Source organism: Schistocerca americana, chromosome X, assembly GCF_021461395.2.
Source record: "Schistocerca americana isolate TAMUIC-IGC-003095 chromosome X, iqSchAmer2.1, whole genome shotgun sequence".
NCBI classification, from domain to species: domain Eukaryota; kingdom Metazoa; phylum Arthropoda; class Insecta; order Orthoptera; family Acrididae; genus Schistocerca; species Schistocerca americana.
In genome coordinates, this window is record NC_060130.1 from 445,755,984 (window position 1) to 445,778,817 (window position 22,834).

General features: G+C 41.4%; 1 protein-coding gene across 1 annotated transcript in view; it reads right to left on the minus strand.

Annotated features, from left to right (window-relative positions):
- Positions 1–22,834, minus strand: part of LOC124555299 (zinc finger C4H2 domain-containing protein) — a 160,621-nt gene that overhangs the window by 80,943 nt on the left and 56,844 nt on the right. Inside the window, exon 3 of the mRNA XM_047129170.1 lies at positions 10,017–10,195. Within this exon, the coding sequence (XP_046985126.1) occupies positions 10,017–10,195 (179 nt within the window). The remainder of the gene's footprint in view (positions 1–10,016; positions 10,196–22,834) is intronic.

Below are 22,834 nucleotides of genomic sequence, written 5' to 3' on the forward strand. Positions count from 1 at the left end.
TTCTGTGTTTTCCCATGCAGACATTTTTCTAGCAGTTCTGGTGAAGCCAGTGCTCTAAAAGTTGGTTTAGTGGCCATTGAAACCTCATAAGGAAGGTTATTTTTATGGGTATAAGCTTCCCCACTTTCCTTACTTTTCAAAAATTTGCACCATTCACTAGAACAGAGGCCATGTTGAGGTGTTGTGTCTGTCGACAAGTAATGAAACCAAATGGCACATACTGCTTTCCTCATACTGTCCAAGCTTGTGAGGTTACTTCTAATTGCAGCACCATAATAGACTTGTAGGCTGTCAATTCTCTTCCTTGTTAGTCTGTTTTTACCTCCCAGTGGCTTCCCATCCTCTAGTAGCTTGCCTTTATTGTCTGCAACAAGTCTTCGGAGTTGTCCACCCATCCTCTTCTGAATATGGCCTAAGCACTCCAGTTTCCCAATAGTGCAATTTTTTCCATGGGGCTGACTTTCAACCTCATTCTTGAAAGCACTAGAGTCTCCATCTCCTAAATGCTGTACGTATCTTACTCCATACTTTTGCAAAGATCTATGGAAAATGAATTTCCTACCTGCAGCTTCCATCCCACCACTGGAGCCTGCATAATTTCTGCTAAAAACAGCTTTATGGGCTTCTTGCCATTCTGTTTCTTTACCTGCATCAACATATTTCTTGTGCAAGGAACATGCAGAACAATATTTAGACATCACCTCTAAGTCTAATACTTTTCCAGTGACGACACTAATTATTGTTGAAACTCCATGCAGTGAAGTATGCCCCTTCTTCATCCAGGAACTGTCACAGGAAACTGCTATATCGTTGCTATTAGTTGCTTCACAATTTTCTTGAATTGCCCCCAGGACTGCCATTTTCATGCTCTCTTCACTTACTTCTGCAACTGCATTGAGATTAGCATTCACTGCAGAAAATTTTAGGGGAGGACCAGGCATGTTCATAATACCACATAAAAGGTTTCCACCATCTCTTCCAATTCCTATACATCTTAGTCCATAAGCAAATCTCATATTGGCTTCATAGATTTTATTACCAACCTTTGATGTCTTGAATGGTCTGTCAGCGTCACAGTTTTGACACAAAATGTGTAATGTGCAAACCAAACCTTCTCTCTTTCCATCATCAACCAAATCCACATTTCCTCCACAAACAGAGCACTTGCAGGTTTTTCTAAGTGCTTCTGCCACCATTTCCAGATCCACAATTCTGAAACCTGTTTTCTGTCATGATTTGTTTCTTCTGACACAATCTCTGTCCAAGTTTTATTTTAGATGCACTTGGAGACAAGCTAATGTTTGCATCTGCAGGCCCAACCCTAACCTCAATGTCAGTTTTTCTATTTATATTGGAAATATGGGACTTACTATATTTTTTAAATACTTTACCAGGCCTAGGCATTGTAAAAAGGGATCAACAGATTCAACCTTGCACAAAGAATGGCACAATAAATCAAGCGTCACTCAAATCCCACTGAACAGCACAAAACTTGTTTAGAACACTCCACAGCCTTCTATACCACACTGATTTAACCAGAAATTGGCTCCACAGCCTTCTTTACAGCACTGCTGTTACGTATACAAAAAAAATCACAGCCTTATAAAGCTATATTTTCTAGGTTCACAGGCCAAATTCTGCAATAAAATTTTTCCTCCATTTGGTACACTGAAAAGCGGGCTTGGCGCATTACACTGCTTAGGGTTTTAGTATTTTTATGCCATTTGTAGTTCGAATTTCAAGGAAAAAATTTGGGATAATAATCTCAGTTATATTTACTATCAAATAAGCAAATAAAAATAATTTGTAATTTTTTCATTATTTCTGCCACCGTCTCCCCTTAAATTATGATGTATGGAACAGTTTCTGAACTTATTACGAGCTGTGTAGAAGAGAAGTATTTTGTATACTGTAGCTTTGCATTTCTGAAACTATTCCTCTGTGTATACAGATAATCAAGGAAGATATAACCTCCTTTTCTATAAAGAATTGGCTTTTTAAAAAAATTTTTAGACTTCAGTCAACTTTCTAATATGCTGATATATCATTCAAATGATTTTGTTTTCTACTTTATATTCATCATCTGGCTCTAACGAAAATTTGTGAGCCATGTCAGAAAGCACTGAACACAATACAGATTTACAGAAACTAGGTTTATTCTTCATATAGACTGACAATGTGCTGTTAAATATATCATGACCTTAGATAGTGTGATTACATAAATAGCAATAGAGCCAACTAAATCTTTTCTCCAATGCTGCCAGCCAGTCTAACCAATTGGACTACAAGTATCACAATTAATCCATTCACTAGTGTGGGAATGTATGCATGTACTGCTATGCCATTCCCCACATGTTGTGGATGTTTATATATGTGTTGCTTGGATTTTCTTACGGTGTTATAGATGTCTGAATGCGTCCAGAGGCATCGAACTCTCCCTGCTGCAGGCGAGTTACATGCATACCTCGGCGAATAAAAACATTTAGAGTATTTATCACACAATACACATGGCTCATTGCATGCAAACATTTGCAGAAAACTGTGTTTCAATATTTTGAATCCTTTACAACCACATGATTTGCAATGCGCAAAGACATAAATGGGCGCGATGTGTGAGGCTGTCCTTCAGATATTAAAACCCAATAACTCTAGAATGAAATGAAATATCTTTCTGCTCTAAATTTTAAATAAAGTTTTCTTACCTTACCTACATTTTGTTCGCTGCAATATATGAGCTAAAATCAACTGTATGCAAAATTTACACATTGATTTTATACCACTGCAGAAACTTTAAACTTTTGTATAATGTTTTAATTAATCTGATACAGTACAGTAAATATGGCATATAATGAAAAGAAATTAAATACTTTATCAAGTGAAGGCTAAGACGTGCAAAAATAAAATTTTTTTCACCTAATAGTTTTCAGAAGTCAGATAAGTATTTCATATCAGCTGGAACGCCATCTTTCAGAACAGGTAACCGTATTTGGTCGGTAGTACATACATAAGAAAGGCAGCCTAAACATAGAATACAAAGAGCTTGTCTGTAGCAATAGAAGGGTTAATAAGATCTTCCCAGGCTTTGCGCTGCATCAGCTGGTTAAAATTCCATGAGCTTTTGGGCAATTAATCCTCAATCACTTAAGTGGTAACTGACTAAATCACATTTATGTCTTCAACCTCATGCTGCTGACCAAGATATAGCTCATGCTCATTCCATCACCAATGATGGCAATATTTATGATCAGCATGTTGTTGTTGTTGTTGTTGTTGTTGTCTTCAGTCCTGAGACTGGTTTGATGCAGCTCTCCATGCTACTCTATCCTGTGCAAGCTTCTTCATCTCCCAGTACCTACTGCAACCTACATCCTTCTGAATCTGCTTAGGGTATTCATCTCTTGGTCTCCCTCTACGATTTTTACCCTCCATGCTGCCCTCCAATACTACATTGGTGATCCCTCGATGTCTCAGAACATGTCCTACCAACCGATCCCTTCTTCTAGTCAAGTTGTGCCACAAGCTCCTCTTCTCCTCAATTCTATTCAGTACCTCCTCATTAGTTATGTGATCTACCCATCTAATCTTCAGCATTCTTCTGTAGCACCACATTTTGAAAGCTTCTATTCTCTTCTTGTCTAAACTATTTATCGTCCACGTTTCACTTCCATACGTGGCTACACTCCATACAAATACTTTCAGAAATGACTTCCTGACATTTAAATCTATACTCGATGTTAACAAATTTTTCTTCTTCAGAAACGCTTTCCTTGCCATTGCCAGCCTACATGTTATATCCTCTCTACTTCGACCATCATCAATTATTTTGCTCCCCAAATAGCAAAACTCCTTTACTATTTTAAGTGTTTCATTTCCTAATCTAATTCCCTCAGCATCACCCGACTTAATTCGACTACAGCATACTTTCTCACAATGGCATAATCCCATGCTCTATTAAGACATGCTGCCTTATTTATTGCGGGCATCTTCCAAGATTTTAATTCAATCACAAGATCAACCATCTATACCTTACGTACCCCTACAAGGAGGAAAAACGGCATATCATCAAATTCTTGGGGAAGTTTTGTGTGAAGTAGGCTAATCTGTTAAGCTCTAAAGCCTTCCTGCTAAACTGCCATGATGAGATTATTCTACAACTTGCTGTAGTATGGCATCACGTCAAGACACCACTGAGGTCTTGGAGACAATACATTTCACTAGCACGCAGTTGGATTAAACAACCATGAGCTGCAGACCACCAGCAATTGATGGAGTCACTCTAATAATTGAATTGTACTGAATCTAGCCCATCACCACTGTGCAAAGATATGTCATCACAGAGGAGTACCATAAAAAATACGGAGTGTAATTCAGTTGGGTTTAAAGTGGTGTGGTGTGTAAATTAATAAAACACAATTATAAACATGACAGATCTCAACACTGACATCTCAGCACCTAGGAATGAAATTAACTTTGCCCCAGTAACACAGAGTTTCCCAATAAAATGAAAATTGATGTTGAACATACAGTGCGTGACTTGCCCAGTGAGAATGTGGACTATGTTTGTTGCGAAGGAGCGCAATCATTTGAAATCATACTACTGGCACCTAATGTGCATAGGCTTGAACACAATGTACTTTGCAGATTTCAAAATGACTCCCTCATTGTGGTTCTGCCATTTGACATTGGCAGTGGACTGTAATTTTGGAACAAGCTGACTGTGAAGCACAAATTTGACTGATGCTTGAAGAGAATACCTATCAGCAATCACTGCAGGACCCAATGCCAAGGATAATAATGAAGATGTCACAGCTTCTAATGCAGCTATTACTGGAAGATAATGATGTTAATCTCCACCCTCGGGGCCTAGTCAATGTACACATCATCTGCCCAAAACATCATAGAAGGAATTAGCTTTCAGCCCATTGAATATCACTGGGTCAACAACATTACATTGGCAAAAAATCTGTTCAGTGTTCCTATTCTGCAGAGAGCTAATTGTGCATACCATATCACATCATATCAAGAATATGGATGACTTCAGCAGCTGAATTGGAAGTGATGTGTCAGCTATGATGAGGTCTCATTATTAGTGAGTGTTCCTATTAAAAACAATAAGGATATTCTCTGAGATTTCTTTGATACCACAACTGTCTGATTGGTTACAAAGATCTGGACATGTTTTTTTTTTAAGTGACTGACAGTACTTTGAGCAAATGGAAAGTGTTTCAATGAAAAGTTCGTTAGCTTCATCCACACCAAAATGTTTTATGAAGAAATTTGAGGATGTCACCTGGGGCACGGTTCTACGAGGGTAATCCCAAAAGTAAGGTCTCCTTTTAAGTACATCTACATCTACATCTACATCTATACTCCGCGAGCCACCTTACGGTGTGTGGCGGAGGGTACTTATTGTACCACTATCTGATCCCCCCTTCCCTGTTCCATTCACGAATTGTGCGTGGGAAGAACGACTGCTTGTAAGTCTCCGTATTTGCTCTAATTTCTCGGATCTTTTCGTTGTGATCATTACGCGAGATATATGTGGGCGGTAGTAATATGTTGCCCATCTCTTCCCGGAATGTGCTCTCTCGTAATTTCGATAATAAACCTCTCCGTATTGCGTAACGCCTTTCTTGAAGTGCCCGCCACTGGAGCTTGTTCAGCATCTCCGTAACGCTCTCGCGCTGACTAAATGTCCCCATGACGAATCGCGCTGCTTTTCGCTGGATCATGTCTATCTCTTCTATTAATCCAACCTGGTAAGGGTCCCATACTGATGAGCAATACTCAAGAATCGGACGAACAAGCGTTTTGTAAGCTACTTCTTTCGTCGATGAGTCACATTTTCTTAGAATTCTTCCTATGAATCTCAACCTGGCGCCTGCTTTTCCCACTATTTGTTTTATGTGATCATTCCACTTCAGATCGCTCCGGATAGTAACTCCTAAGTATTTTACGGTCGTTACCGCTTCCAATGATTTACCACCTATGGCATAATCGTACTGGAATGGATTTCTGCCCCTATGTATGCGCATTATATTACATTTATCTACGTTTAGGGAAAGCTGCCAGCTGTCGCACCATGCATTAATCCTCTGCAGGTCCTCCTGGAGTACGTACGAGTCTTCTGATGTTGCTACTTTCTTGTAGACAACCGTGTCATCTGCAAATAGCCTCACGGAGCTACCGATGTTGTCAACTAAGTCATTTATGTATATTGTAAACAATAAAGGTCCTATCACGCTTCCCTGCGGTACTCCCGAAATTACCTCTACATCTGCAGATTTTGAACCGTTAAGAATGACATGTTGTGTTCTTTCTTCTAGGAAATCCTGAATCCAATCACAAACCTGGTCCGATATTCCGTAAGCTCGTATTTTTTTCACTAAACGTAAGTGCGGAACCGTATCAAATGCCTTCCTGAAGTCCAGGAATACGGCATCAATCTGCTCGCCAGTGTCTACGGCACTGTGAATTTCTTGGGCAAATAGGGCGAGCTGAGTTTCACATGATCTCTGTTTGCGGAATCCATGTTGGTTATGATGAAGGAGATTTGTATTATCTAAGAACGTCATAATACGAGAACACAAAACATGTTCCATTATTCTACAACAGATTGACGTAAGCGAAATAGGCCTATAATTATTCACATCTGATTTATGACCCTTCTCGAAAATAGGAACGACCTGCGCTTTCTTCCAGTCGCTAGGTACTTTACGTTCTTCCAGCGATCTACGATAAATTGCTGATAGAAAGGGGGCAAGTTCTTTAGCATAATCACTGTAGAATCTTAAGGGTATCTCGTCTGGTCCGGATGCTTTTCCGCTACTAAGTGATAGCAGTTGTTTTTCAATTCCGATATCGTTTATTTCAATATTTTCCATTTTGGCGTCCGTGTGACGGCTGAAGTCAGGGACCGTGTTACGATTTTCCGCAGTGAAACAGTTTCGGAACACTGAATTCAGTATTTCTGCCTTTCTTCGGTCGTCCTCTGTTTCGGTGCCATCGTGGTCAACGAGTGACTGAATAGGGGATTTAGATCCGCTTACCGATTTTACATATGACCAAAACTTTTTAGGGTTCTTGTTTAGATTGTTTGCCAATGTTTTATGTTCGAATTCGTTGAATGCTTCTCTCATTGCTCTCTTTACGCTCTTTTTCGCTTCGTTCAGCTTTTCCTTATCAGCTATGATTCGACTACTCTTAAACCTATGATGAAGCTTTCTTTGTTTCCGTAGTACCTTTCGTACATGATTGTTATACCACGGTGGATCTTTCCTCTCGCTTTGGACCTTAGTCGGTACGAACTTATCTAAGGCGTACTGGACGATGTTTCTGAATTTTTTCCATTTTTGTTCCACATCCTCTTCCTCAGAAATGAACGTTTGATGGTGGTCACTCAGATATTCTGCGATTTGTGCCCTATCACTCTTGTTAAGCAAATATATTTTCCTTCCTTTCTTGGCATTTCTTATTACACTTGTAGTCATTGATGCAACCACTGACTTATGATCACTGATACCCTCTTCTACATTCACGGAGTCGAAAAGTTCCGGTCTATTTGTTGCTATGAGGTCTAAAACATAGACCTGTTTATTTCTACAATGGTTTACATCAGTTTACAGCTTGAACATTTAGCTATTTTTTGACATAGTCACCATTTCTGTCGATGCATTTTTGTAGATGCCTTGGCAGTTTTTGAATGCCCATGTCATATCAGCTCGCCACCATGCTGTTCAGAAAGTTATGAACCTCTTTTTTCACCTCATTGTCGGAGCTGAATTGCTTTCCGGCCAAATGTTCTTTTAACCTAGGGAACAGGTGAAACTCACTGGTGCCAAGTCAGGACTATACGGTGGGTGGGTGATTATGTTCCACAGAAACTGTTGCAGGAGAGCAATGGTTTGCCGAGCGATGTGTGGGCGAGTGTTGTCATGGAGAACGTGTATTGCCCGTTTGAGTTTACTCAGAGTCTCACAGTACCTGTCAGCGTTATTTGTGGCCCCAGCGATTCAGCTCTGACGACGAGGTGAAAGAAGAGGTTCATAACCTTCAGAACAGTGTGGCAGCGAGCTGGTATGACGTGGGCACACAAAAACTGCCACAGCGTCTACAAAAATGCATCGACAAAAATGGTGACTATGTCGAAAATAGCTAAATGTTCAAGCTGTAAACTGATGTAAACCATTGTAGAAATAAACAGGTCAATGTATTTATAAAAAAATAGGAGACCTTACTTTTGGGATTCCCCTCATAATTTGACAAAATGAAAGCTACAAAAGGGCAGAGAGGAGACGTTGCACCACTGATGAGTTTATTGCAGTCAGCAGTGGTGGCATACTTCAAAATGTGCATGAACTAATTGTTTTCTTCAGTTGCTGCTGATGTGGAAGAGGGCAGATGGATCATGCAGAAGCAATCTTGCTGTATCCTTGGTTTCACATGAGGCTTTGTCACAACTGGTCTGACTGCCATGTATTAATGCATCACATTTTAACACATGACATTAAAAATATCAAACCTCTAAAGGAGCTTATGTGTGAGGATACTCATTCTGACAGGCAATAGCACAAATGCTTTGTGCACTCCATTTTGTCTTGGGTTGTGCATTGCTCATTATTACTCTTATCTTCAATTACAGGTCTCTCAACACTGTATGGATCAGCTATCTCTATGACCATATGTTAGTTCTGTTTCTGCAGAGAAACAGAGGAGTGGTGTAGGCTGGCTGCCCTGTGAGAAGGTGGCAGGGTTTGATCTCCTGAACCACACGCACAGTCAAAATTGTTTGTTTACATTTGTGGTCGACTACTACACTACAGTGTCCACACTTGCACCACCTGGAAAATAAACCAAGCCAATGTGTTTCAACCAGGCCAAGGAAATAAAGGCTGCTTTTCAAGAAGACCAATAAAAGATGAGTAGACAAAAGAATAAGAATAGCGAAGACCATTTTGGGAAAAAAATGGTTGAAGTTTTTGCAGAAGCCAACATTCCACTTATTAGAGAGAATAAGAACGATTTATTCTCTTTTATTATTACCTTATCTCCAATCATTTCTTATGGGTATTTTGATCATCAGGCATATAGTGTGGCAATTTTTTAAATTTATATGCCTACTGATTTACAAAAAAATGTAGGAATTTCAGCAAAAATACATGCTAATTTTGCCGAAAATAGATGCTACATTTTCAGGTCCCTATGGACAGGACCCAAGAGGTGCTTATACCTATGCTATCCTATGAAATCAAGTAAGGCAGAAAATGTTTTAGAACATGGAACACTGAACTGCATTCAACAAATCTTTTGTCACAATCATGACAACCTTTGGGACAGCACAATAAAAAGAAGGAACTGAACACCCCCAATAAAGACCATGACCTGAAACTTTATACAGCACAGTATCCAAGCACTGCAAAGCTGAAGCAGGCACAGTGAATCCAGAAATTAAATATTGCATTTTGATTTATCTTCCACTGAACTAAGCACCAACAACATCAGACCGGGCAGCATGGATGTATAAGGACAAAGTCATCAACGAGATGGCAGCAACTCAATAATGGCTGAGGAGTATTCAGCTGAAAGCTTGTGGGATTGTAACTGTCTGCCAGAAGCCAAAGGATAAAAGAAACAATTTAGGTTAAACCCTCAGAAATATATCTCCTGTAATTTGGTACACAGTGAGGTACAGCCATTGGGAGGTGGTTGTAGTAGTGACAGACTCTAAATGTGAATGTTGTATTATTTGGTGACATGCACAAGCACACAAAAAATCATAAAACCCAAAGGTAGATAGTCGCAGTGCAGTCTGAGGCCACTTCCTAGCAATCATAAAGCCAATGTTTCACCCTATACAATCTCTCATTTATAGAATGATGGAAAACACACACACACACACACACACACACACACACACACACACACACAATGCTCAGGATTCTTGCCACCATCAAGAACAGATACTATCACTTAAGAGCAACATAATTACTTAACAGAATTAGGCAAGTGTAACTTACTCAGGAGTAATTAAATCCCCTTCCTCTTCATGCAGTTCTGGTAGCCTTTCTAGGCCCAAATATTCACGCCTCATACGGTCAATTTCTAGTTTTAGAGGTCTATATTCTTCGTGAATTCGCTTTGCAGTGTCAAGCGCACGATTGCGGCACTCTTCAGATTGTTTTATGACGTTTTCCATCTGAAACAGAGTATTAGTGTCATGATAATTTTAAATGAATGTGATCCTGGAACTTATATATGTGACTCATATGGCTGACATTTTTTAATGGGTTGCTATTGGCAGAAAGCAGATGTGGTCATCCTCTTTTATTGTAAACATATCTCGTGAAAATAAAGGTACCTTTAGTACTATGTCTTCAGTCTTTTCTTCATTCTTTCAATGACCACAGCATTCAGTATGGAAACTGCTTCAACAAATATACTTTTTAACTGCCCAATAGTGTACAACAATTCCAACATTTATAGAACTGACCCTACCAACCTCCATCCAGTATGATAGGGCAGATTCTGCAGGTTAAAACCCATGCTAAACTGAAGCTGTTGATCTTCACCTGCAGTCACAATCTGTAGTAACAGCAAAAGCCAGCTGTATCAATGTTTAAAGGGTGTACTTTTCTATCAACTCCACAAAGGCAGATGACAATACAGAGCTCAACTGCAGAGAAGTCAGAAGAATCGTCTTCCTGGCAGTGGAAGCAATACCATTAATATCAGTAAACTAAAGATGATTTGTGCTGTCAAACTGGATAATCACTGAATCTAAGTCAGAAGACATACCTGATCATCATCATCATCATCATCATCATTCCACAGTTCTAAGTGAAGTGTGATGACTAACAGAGTGGAGTCAGTTTTGCGTGAAAAATATGATTTGTAACAAACAAATAAACTTAAACTATACTAATACATGCACAAATTTAAGGTGTTTTGGTTTACTTCAAATACATGGATCAGGTGTACAGTGAGAACCAAAGCATTGATCCAAGTGTGTATATGGACACTAAATCCTCAAGTGCAAGAACTCAACAAACATAAAACAAAATCAAAAAGTTGAACCAACTATTGACTGGCTTCCTTTGCATGTTTATTGACATTAATTACTATTAACAACAATAATGCAATACCTCACAATCTACACTTCAGTAAAGTGATTTGATGAAAATTAATTTTAGTCACAGATTCCATGCAAAGGCCAGTACAAACACTGCAAATTAGGGCTAACCAAAAATCATATAATCCTCAATACAGACAATAACTTCAATGCACAGTCTAGTAATCTGGAAAAAGTTTCTGAAGTTACTTTCCAATTAAAAAAAAATCATGTAATTTGGGCACATGACAATGCTGATATATTAGTCACGAGAAGCTAGTGTAGTTAAAAGTGATAATACAATACCAATTTCAACAAGCAACATGGATTAAAACATAATATTCCCTGATGACATCCTGTCAGAGAGACCAGTAGGAGGAAAGGTACAGACAAAACGTTGGTTTTATTGTCAACAGATTACTGTCCCTCACCACCATTTTTGCACATACTTAGCTGTGAGACGACAGTCTGCAACGAATTGCATGTTACTTTGCATTATGTTACCTCCACCAATTCTTGGCTGCCAAGTTGGTTTGTTAGTTTCCTCAGATATCCCCGTGACTTACTACACAGCTGGATGATAGATGTTTTCCCTACTGGGTGAGGCTGTCAAGTATATTTTGCATTAGTTCACATTTCTCTATATTGATACTTCACTTGCCCCAGTGATTTCAGAATCAGATGCAATTATGCAATGTACAGTAAAAACATTTTACATTTTCCTGCTTTTCACATTCATTTTTGCTGTACCAACAGAAGTCCTATTCTCTCAATACAGTGACTTCTCATTGTTAACAATTCCGTGTAACAACATTTCCTGCATTTTACATTTTCTATGATGTTATCACGACCTTTAACATGGATTTTCAGATGGGTTTCTGCAAAAAGTACATCATATTCCTGCTCAAAGTCAACCTTGAAACAAAGCAGAAAAAAACAGATTATAAGTTATTGATCCCGCAATGTAGTATTAGCACAGTAAGCAAGAATTTCATTGTCAGCATGTTGGGTCATGGCCACCTGTGTTATAGGTTTGCAGAATTTGGAAGGGTGGGAAGGTATGCCGAGTCACTGCATTAATGATAATCACAATCTGACAATAGTGACTTTAGTAGCAACCTCCTCCCGCCCACTGTGTTGTATTACAACAGCTTTAATTAATTCCAGAGTCATTTATAGAAATAAACACCACTTTTGAAGACAGCTGTCTCTACAATGGGCTTTCACAAATCAATGTTACTTCTGAGTGAAATATTGCTAATCCATATTTGGTAGGTGCGCAGACTTACATTGGTTTAACTTAATGCAAATGTAAACTTTCCTCCTTAAGATTCTACATAACATGGCAACAATTTACACCCACTTTCTCATCCAGAATGTCCCTGAACTGAGTAACCTCCTGATATGCAACAAGCTATAGATTTCGTGCAAACTTAAGTGTTTTAACCAATATTGTGTTACAAGTTTTATTTACCACAATTTTATAATGATTACTAATGTGTCTCACAATAGAATAGCAGTAATTTTTTAATGTGGTTTCATGAAAGACTTTTGCTTCCGTGTTTTATTTATACCATCGGCCACAATTGTAATGAAGAGGGAGGATCCTCCTCACGTTTGTGTGTGTCAGTGCTCAGACACTGCCTTTGTGATTGATGCTTTGTATAGTACAGAGAGAGAAGCAGATCTAATTGCTGTTAGAAAGAAACAAAAACAAGTAATTATTTTAGATTTTTTTAAATTGGCACAATTTAAATTGTTTTAGTTTCATATTTTGAACAATATAAAGAGCATGACAATAAGAGTAATTTATTTATTTTCACTTGTGTCTCCTAATGCTTTCCTGTATCTTAAACTTTCCTGCATTTTACACTTTTTACTGTATATGGTGCACCCATTTATAAGGAGAAACTGAGACATGATTGGGGAAAACAACTGAATAGCTAAGGATTTCCCTTACTTGGAAAAGTATGTTTATACTACATTAAAATGTTGCTCATCCAAAAGTTATAAAACAGAGACAAAGTTAAATCTACAGCACATTCCTTCTTAAAAATTTTCAAATCTACGGTAATTCATGACCTCTTAAGCACCTGCACAAAACTAAGTATGAAACAATTGAATAAGCTCCCAGACGACTAGTGAAAAGTTGTTCAGTCAATTGGTTTAATGACTGTATGGTATGTAACTAACTGTAGTGTGGATGGTATTTAATAAGCCTGAAGCAGCATGAGAAGCCGATGCCTGGTTAATTGGAGACCCACCAGCTATAGTATAGAGGCTGGGAATAGTGCTGGTACTGAGGGGCCTGGTGGCCAGCATAATTCCTTGTACAACACATTCATCATTTAAAATAAGATGGTCTAGTTGACCTATAAACCATGCACTCATAACTGAGTAGGGCCCAGTTCAAAACTAGCCGGCAGGCTTAGACTGCTCATCGTAATGAATTATGACAAAAAAAATTTAAAATATTCATTTCTTTTATAGAATGTGACTTTAGGTCTACAAACTGTGGCAAATAGATAATGTGCAGACTGGAAACTCACATTCTTTAAAATCTAGAACAATGTGTAACACAGCTGGGGGAAATAGCACCACTTGCAATAAAGGCACTCCTAGAACAAAATCTTGTTTTTAAACAATGAAAAATCCAGGATGGAATAACAATATTATTAAAATGGTGGACTGCTACTCACCACATAGCAGAGAGGAGTCACAGACAATCACAACAGACAGAATACTATACATGTGAGCTTTCCGCCAAAAGGTCTCCTTCTAATGTAGAAAAACATACATTCACGTAAGTACAACTCACACACACAACCACTCGCACACACATGACCATTGTCTCTGGTAACTAAAGCCGTACCAGGGGCCTTTTGGCCGAAAGCTCAAAGGTACAGCAGTCTTTTTGTTGTACCTGTCTATGATTCAACATCTCTATGCAGCAAGTAGCAATTACCCTTTTCATCATATTGTGGTAAATACTTTTTTTTCTGCCATCTGTCCCATTTGTAACACATACCACAGTAACGGGGAAGGATTCATCTGCAACCTCAAATTTTCAGTCTCTCTTATGTACCTGGTAATGTCTAAATGCCTGTACATGTACCACATATATTTGAAGTATCCAAATTCTTATCCAAGCCATATTCTTCAAAACCTAGTTACTCGCTGTACAGTTCATAGGCTGCTGATAACAGTGTAAATAGTTAATGTATAAACACTTCATTTAAAAAATATCCAATAATTAAAATTCATGAAACCATGTTCACTTGAAAATTCAACCAAGCTAATAGTTATTTGTTTTCTGACTGACATACCTTATCTAAAAGCCCACATTTTCTTCTTTTTACAGACCATCTGAACTGTGACTTTTCAGGCTTTCCTGAAGAGATCTGTTGCAAATACACTTCTGGGGTGGGAGAACATTGTGCAAGTCCCACAACATTTCATGGGAACAGCTGCTTTACACCTTTAGATGGTGGTGGTTGCTGTGTTCACTGCTGCAAGATAACTGGTGACACCAGAGTAGTGATGCCAAAATTTATTGGGGATCAGGAGTAGGAATTACACATACTACACATACACGGATAGGTACTCATAGTTGGATGAGAATAGCTTTCCTAGTGCCTCTGCCAAAATGTAAAGAGGTTTTCTGCAGGTGCTATATGTGCAATGACTGTCCTATCAGACACTGCTGTGGTTAAAATCTGAATTTATTCTCTGCATTGTGATGGCTTCAGTCAGAAATTGGACATTCTTGTTTCTCCTGTTTAAATTCAGTGACAGCCAGTTCTGGATTCCAGGCACTGTCAAGCTGAAATCCTGCATCCCTATCGCTAAGGTTACCTACCACATGGGTGTACATGGCCCCTTTTTTAAAAAAGACAATCACAGAAAGATGGTGCTGAGGATGAAACTTCAAACTTCACAGAACATGCGATGCCTCAGGTCCAACCAGGGTTCTGGTACAGCTGATTTGTCAAACTGGCTCAAGCTTGTACGTCGATGGCGTCAGGCCCAACATTCTTGCATGGTGTGACATGACTGCTCAATATGAAACATTTTATACTGGCATGAGATGTTATATATGCCATGTTTTCTCAGGCCAATATCATCTATAACTAAACACAACAGGTTCTCCAAGTTTGTCAACGGACATTCATTTCTCACAGATCCTCTCAAATCTTGAAGACATGCCACCAAAATACTGCAGTAGTTTCCTATGCATCTTCAATTGCACCCTTACAACGAAACCACTTTGATCAGACTGCATTAAGTACCTTTTTCTTTTCCTTCAGAGTAATCGTTTTGTTGGGACATTGCTCTTAGGCATTGCAATCACCTGGCAGGCTGTCGGTATTTGAGACTGACATGCTTGCTCTGTGTACCATGACTAAGACACTACCCACACTGTACAATGTGATGATAGATTTTGGTCTGCGAATATAACTCTGTGTGAGTCTGCTCATAGTACACACTGTGTTCCACTGTTTTGTCAGCTTTTCTTCTAAAAATAACCAAGAAATGGTAGATGCCATCTTTTTCCATTTCCATGTGAACTAACTGAACATTTTAATGGAGAGAGTTCAGATGCATGAGAAATACACGTAATGTTTCTATTCTGTGGGGCCACACGCCAAATACAAGGGTAAGTCTATTGTCCGCAATGTAGTTATATTTTTGTTTATTTCGGTAGTACTGTCATTTTCTGTTGATGACACATGCTTTGTTTATTTGTTGTTATATCTTTGCAATTTTCAAGCTGCTAGGTTAGTTTCGTTACCACTGCCGTACTGCTCCACTGTCTATTTGCACCAAAGTGATCCATTTTTTGTGGTCAAAAGGCATATCAGGGGCCGAAATTCATCAAAGATTTTCGGTACAGTATGGGAAAAGTGTCTTGCCATAACGGAGTGTCTATGAATGGATTGAAAAATTCCGAAATGGTCACACAAGTATTACACACGATGAAGGAGCCGGACTACCATTTACCTCCACAAATGAAGAAACCATTGAGTGTTGATGTGAAATGATTCTCTTAGATGATTAACAATTGACGAAGTGGCACCGTCTGCAAATTAGTCACAGTTCTGCCAACAAAATCATCCACAACAGACTTGGGTTTCATAAAGTTTGAGCAAAATGGGTCCCTAAACAACTCACACAGTTGCATAAACAAACGCACTTGGACATCTGCAAAAAAAAACATTTGGATCACAATGGAAATGAAGGGGACAACTTCTTAGACAGGATCATTACTGGTGACGAAACATGGATGCATCATTACAAGCCGGAGAGTAAACAGCAGAGTACGGAATGGAAACATCCAAATTCAATGTGCAAGAAAAAGTTCAAGACCCAACCATCTGCAGGAAAACTGATGCTTAAGGTTTTTTGGAATGCACAAGGTCCAGTACTGGAACACTATGGGAAAAGGGGCACAACAATTAACAGTGTATGTTACAGTAAGATACTTACTGTCAGGCTAAAGCCTGCAATTCAAAGCAAATGCTGAGGATTGCTGTCAAAATGTGTTGTGTTGTTGCACGACAATGTCCATCTGCATACTGCAGCCCACATTGCTGAAACACTTCAGAAACTCAAATTTGAAGTACTGGATCATTCTCCACATATTCCCAATCTTGCCGCTTCTGACCATCACTTGTTTGGTTCACTCAAACAGGCATTAAGGGGCTGTTGATATTGATTTGCCTCGGACGAAGGCAGTGAAAGAAGTGGTGCATTCCTGGTTTGCAGCTCAACTGAGAACCTTCTTTTATGAGGGCACCACGAAGCTTGTACAACGATGGGCCAAGGGCATTGAAATGAAAGGAGACTATGTCGAAAAATGATGTTCTTGTAAGTTTCCTATTTGATTACAATAAAATTTTATAATTACTTTGTGGATAATAATTTACTTACCCTCCTATATCATGAACATACCACCAGAAGGAGGAAGGCTGGCAAGTTGCCGATCACAGTGCTTTTTGCTTGAAGTCTTCCATAAAATAGTTGGCCATTGGGGAGGGGGGAAACCCCACGTGAAACCACCCACTTGTTCGAAACACTTGTTACTAAATAAGGAATAGATTGATGAAAGTATATGTTTAAACAACGTTACAGTGTCTTTCTGGAACTTGTTGCTAATAGTTTCCAATAAATCTTTAAAAGATACTTCCATAAATAAGTAAACATCATCAGAGCTCATTGAAAGAACCAACAGTTTTAGTCTAAATGTCTTCAGGTATCCTATGAAATTCTCTTAATTCCAAATAAGATGGCTGCTTCTGCTCTCAAGGAGTCCTGATTGCAACTTCAGATGTTTGGCTAACAATTTAGAAGGCAATCCAGTGCACTTTACTATGGGGCAAGGAGGGGCCCACTCTCATTGATCTTTGGTAGACTGTGCAGTCTTGGTGTTATGCAGCCTGTTGGTGCAGGACCTTGATTAAATTATCTGGAAAAAGCTCTTCTTGAGGTGGTCTACAGATTTTCCTCTGAGTCCTGCAAGTCAGATCCCCTCTTATTTCGAGGTGCAGGGTCATCGGCCAAATCATCTATCTTGCTGTTGTACTCAGTTTGTGAGAGAAGGTCACAGGGGTTCCCCTAGTCAGCAGATAAAATGGTGAGGTCCTTGTCTGCTCTTGAGTCTTGCAGAGCATTCCTACTACTGAAATTTTCAGCAGCACTCAGGTTGTTCAAATTTGGCATGTGTCCCTCCCGGTCTCTTCTGCAAGATGACTCTGAAGTTTCAAAACTGCTTCTTCTACCACAGCTATCAAATATTTAATTGGGACTGTCCCAAATGTACATGCAAATTTCACATCTTTCTTGAACACCAAAAATGTTGCACCATCAAAAATTTAGTCTGCGAGATTAAACATGGTATGTCAGTGTTATAAATTTTCTTTCATTTGAACTTCAAGTTAAGCATACTTTGCCATTTGGCAAACCTCTGTTCATTTGGAAAGTTGGCTAGCACCCACGTAGTGGTTGGTTGATTTAAAGGTGCGAGGAGGTACCAAACTACGAAGTCATTGGTCCCTTGTTCCTAATAAAACAGTGCCACAAGTTTGAGAATAAAACGAACCAAACATATAACACAAAACGGAAAGAAAGGAAAAGCCAAACGAATGAAGGAAAGGCAACGAACACTAAAAGGAACAAGAGAGGACAAGAAAACACAGACGCTAGAAACAGAAGAGAGTAAAACATGAAAGCAGATTACAGTGGCTGTACAACCACGAGAATAAAATGGGAAAGCCAGCCACTCTGTAACACATTAAAACCTCCACCCTAAAAGCACTAGGGTGGAAGACACAGATGGAGAAAGGACATGCACTAAAACCTACGCAGAAGTATAAAACCCACTCTCACAGATAAAACGTAAAACTAAAGCTGCTGTGGAGGCACTGTGGCTCAACACCGAAGGCAGGGTGCTGGGAAAGTTAAAAGTCTGCCGCAGAGCAGTCCAGAAAGTGGGCAGTCCAGAAAGAGATGGATGACTGTCATTTGTAAGTCACAGTGACACTGAGGTGGGTCCTGGCGACGGAGTAGGTATCCATGCGTTAGCCACGTATGGCCAATGCGGAGCCCGCAGAGGACAACTGACTCCCTGTGAGAGGCCCGCATGGAAGACTTCCATACATTCATAGTCTCCTTAATGACACGCAGTTGGTTATGAGTGCTGTTATGCCATTCCATCTCCCAAAGCTGGAGAACCCTGCTGTGTAAGACAGAATGCAGGTCAGCTTCGGAGATGCCTATCTCCAGAAATGGTTTCCACGTCGCCTGTTTGGCCAGCCTGTCGGCAAGTTTGTTGTCGGGGATTCCAACGTGACCTGGGGTCCACACAAACACCACGGAGAGGTGGGACTGTTCCAGGGCATAGATGGACTCCTGAATGGATGCTACCAGAGGGTGGCGATGGTAGCACTTGTCGATAGCTTGTAGGCTGCTCAATGAGTCAGTACACAGGAGAAATGACTCGCCAGGGCATGAGCGGATGTACTCAAGAGCACGAGACATGGCCGTCAGCTCTGCAGTGAAAACACTGCAGCTAACTGGCAAGGACTGCTGCTCAATATGTCCTCCATGAACATATGCAAAACCTACATGACCATCAGCCATTGAGCCGTCGGTGTAAACCACTTCAGAGACCCAGAACATGTCAAGAATCGAGAGGAAGTGACAGCGGAGAGCAGCGGGATTAACAGAGTCCTTAGGGCCATGCAAAAGGTCCAGACGAAGCTGCGGCCGAGGCGTACACCACGGAGGCGTAAGTGAACGGACCACAAGTAGAGGTGGTAAAGTGAAGGACTCCAGTTTGGAGAGAAGGGACTGCATGCGAACCGCAATCGTTAGCCCCGATCTGGGCCACTGATGTGGGAGACGGACTGCTGCGGGTGGGAAAAGCAGATGGTTATTCAGATGCGCAGGGGAACTATGAATGTGTGCTGCGTAACTGTTGAGCAGTTGCGCACATCTGATCTGTAGTGGAGGGACACCAGCCTCCACCATTACGCTGGTTACCGGACTCGTCCTAAAAGGTCCTGTCCCCAACTGAATCCCACAGTGGTGCACAGGGTTGAGTAAATACAGTGCTGAAAGTGCTGCCGAACCATAAACCACACTCCCATGGTCAATTCGGGATTGGGCAAGGGCTCTATAGAGCTGCAGCAGCGTGCAGCGATTTGCACCCCAATTGGTGTTGCTCAGGCAATGGACAGCATTGAGGTGCTGCCAGCACTTCTGCTTAAGCTGACAAATATGAGAGAGCCAAATCAATCGAGTGTCGAAAACCAGTCCTAGTAATTTATATGTCTCCACTACAGTGAGTGGACCGTCATTAAGGTAAAGTGTGGGTTCCGGATGAATCGTACGACACCAACAGAAGTGCAAGACACATGACTTTGTGGCTGAAAACTGGTAGTGGTGGGCTAGAGCCCATGACTGCGCCTTGTGGACGGCTCCCTGGAGGCGCCGCTCAGGAACAACAGTACTGCAGCAGCATTACGAAATGCAGAAGTCGTCTGCATACAGAGAAGGTGAGGCGGAGGGCCCGACTGCTGCTGCTAGACCGTTAATGGCAACTAAAAATAGAGAGACACTCAATACAGAGCCCTGTGGGACTCCATTCTCTTGCATACGGATGGAACTATGAGAGTCACCAACTTGGACACAGAAAGTACTGAGCGACAGAAAGTTTTGGATAAAAATAAGGAGTGGTCTCCGGAGACCCCACTCATACAATGTGGCAAGGATATGATGTCGCCAAGTCATGTCGTGTGCTATACGTAACTCAAAAAAGATGGCAATCAGGTGTTGCCGTCTGGCAAAGGCTGTTCGGATGGTAGACTCGATGGACACAAGATTATCAGTGGTAGAGCGAACCTGGAGGAAGCTGCCCTGACATGGAGCCAGCAAGCCGCGTGACTCCAGGACCCAACCCAACCGCCGACATACCATACGTTCCAGCAGCTTACAAAGGACATTGGTGAGACTGATGGGCCGATAGCTATCCACATCAAGCGGGTTTTTACCGGGTTTGAGCACCGGAATGATGATGCTCTCCCGCCATTGCAATGGAAATACGCCACACACCAGATCCAGTTGAAGATGACAAGGAGATGTTGCTTGTAGTCAGATGACAGATGTTTAATCATCTGGCTGTGGATGCGATCAGGCCCAGGAGCTGTGTCGGGGCAATGTGAAAGGGCACTGAGGAGCTCCCACTCTGTAAATGGGGCGTTATAGGATTCACTGCAGTGTGTAGGGAATGAAAGGACATTCCCTTCCAGCCACTGTTTGAGTGTGCAAAAGGCTGGGGGATAATTCTCTGAAGCAGAGGCTCGAGCAAAGTGCTCGGCAAAGTACTTGGCAATCGCGTTTGTGTCAGTACATAACTCGCCATTTATGTTAACATGGGGACAGCTGTTGGGGCCTGGTACCTGAAAAGACATTTAATCTTTGCCCAGACTTGGGAAGGTGGCATGTGGCACCCAATGGTGAAAACTTATCTCTCACAACATTCCTTCTTCTGTTGTTTGATAAGGTAGAAAACAGGGGCATGGAGCCGTTTAAAAGCTATGAGGTGCTCCAGCGAAGGGTGTCGCTTATGCCGCTGTAGAGCTCACCGACGCTCCTTAATTGCTTCAGCAACTTCAGGCGACCACCAAGGGACTGCCTTACGCCTCGGGCACCGTAAGGAGTGAGGGATCACGTTTTCTGGGGCAGAAACAATTGTGCTAATCAACCACTCAACCATCAAATTGATGTCACTGTGTGGGGGAGATTCAGCGGTGACAGCAGAGGTGAACGTTCCCCAGTCTGCCTTGTTCAAAGCCCATTTGGGCAGGCGACCGTACGCCTGACATTGGGGCAGTGACAGAAAGATGGGGAAGTGGTCACTACCACACAGGTCGTCATGTGCTCTGCAGTGGATAGTTAGGGGAAGTCCTGGGCTGCAAATTGATAAATCAATGGCCGAGAAACTACCATGAGCCACACTGACATGTGGTGGCCCCAGTATTTAAGAGACAGAGGTCGAATTGCGACAGTTAAGTTTCAACATCTCTGCCTCAGCCAGTAAGCATGATACAATCTCACAAGGGGTTATGGGCATTAAAATCTCCCAGAAGTAGGAAAGGTTTAGGGAGTTGATCAATCAGTGCAGCTAATACATTCAGGGGGTACTGCACCATCTAGAGGAAGATATACATTGCAGACAGTTATTTCGTGTGTCGTCCTTATTCTGACAGCCACAGCTTCAAGATGGGTTTGATGGGGCACATGTTCACTACAGACCGAGTTTAGGACATAAACGCAAACCCCACTTGACACTCGATTAGTCGCTACAGTTCCTGTAATATCCCTTATAGCCACCGAGGGCAGGGGTCTGCATTGCTGGGAACCAGGTTTCCTGGAGGGCAATGCAGATAGCAGGTGTAAAGCTGAACAGTTTGCTGTAACTCAGCCAGGTGGTGGAAAAAGCCTCCGCAATTCCACTGGAGGATGACTTTGTGAGACTGGGAAGGCATGGAACATTCAATGAGGCAGTTTACACCTCAGAGTCACCTGCTGTGACCGATTTATTGCCCGAGCAGTCTATATCTATTGTGTCTGAGGGTCTGGTGAGTTCTAGGTCCTCAGCAGACGCCAAAATCTCCACCCCATCCTCAGCAGCAGAGCTTGTAGGTAGCAGTGGTGTGGGTGCCACTGAAATTTCCTTGATCTTAGCAGTTTTCTTTTTGGACTTCACTCGCTGCTGCTTGGGTTTCCCTGGCTGGGAGGACTTCACTGGCTCAGTCTCCTGGACTGAGAATGAGTATGAAGCCCTACGACCAGCTGATTTTGGGCTCTTCAGCCACTGGCGGGTGTCGTCTTTCCCACTCGAAGAAACCTGGGAAGGGAGTGACCCAAGAGACCCCTTTGTGGCGAGAGAAGCCGAAGAAGACTTATGCTTCTCTGGCTTAGAAGTGGGGACGAATGTCCCCGATGGTTGGGGGGGGGGGGGGGGGGTGTTGCTCCTGAAGTAGGTGGTGCAGGAGCAACAGGGAAGGAAATGCCCCCCACCATCAAGGGGTCAAGTGTAGTCTTCCTGCTCTGAGAAGTGACCTGGGTTGGCGGAGCTGATGGTGCCAGAATTGTTGTAGCGGCGGCGTACGACAATGTCATATGCACAGGATGCAGGCATTCAAATTTTCTCTTAGCCTCAGT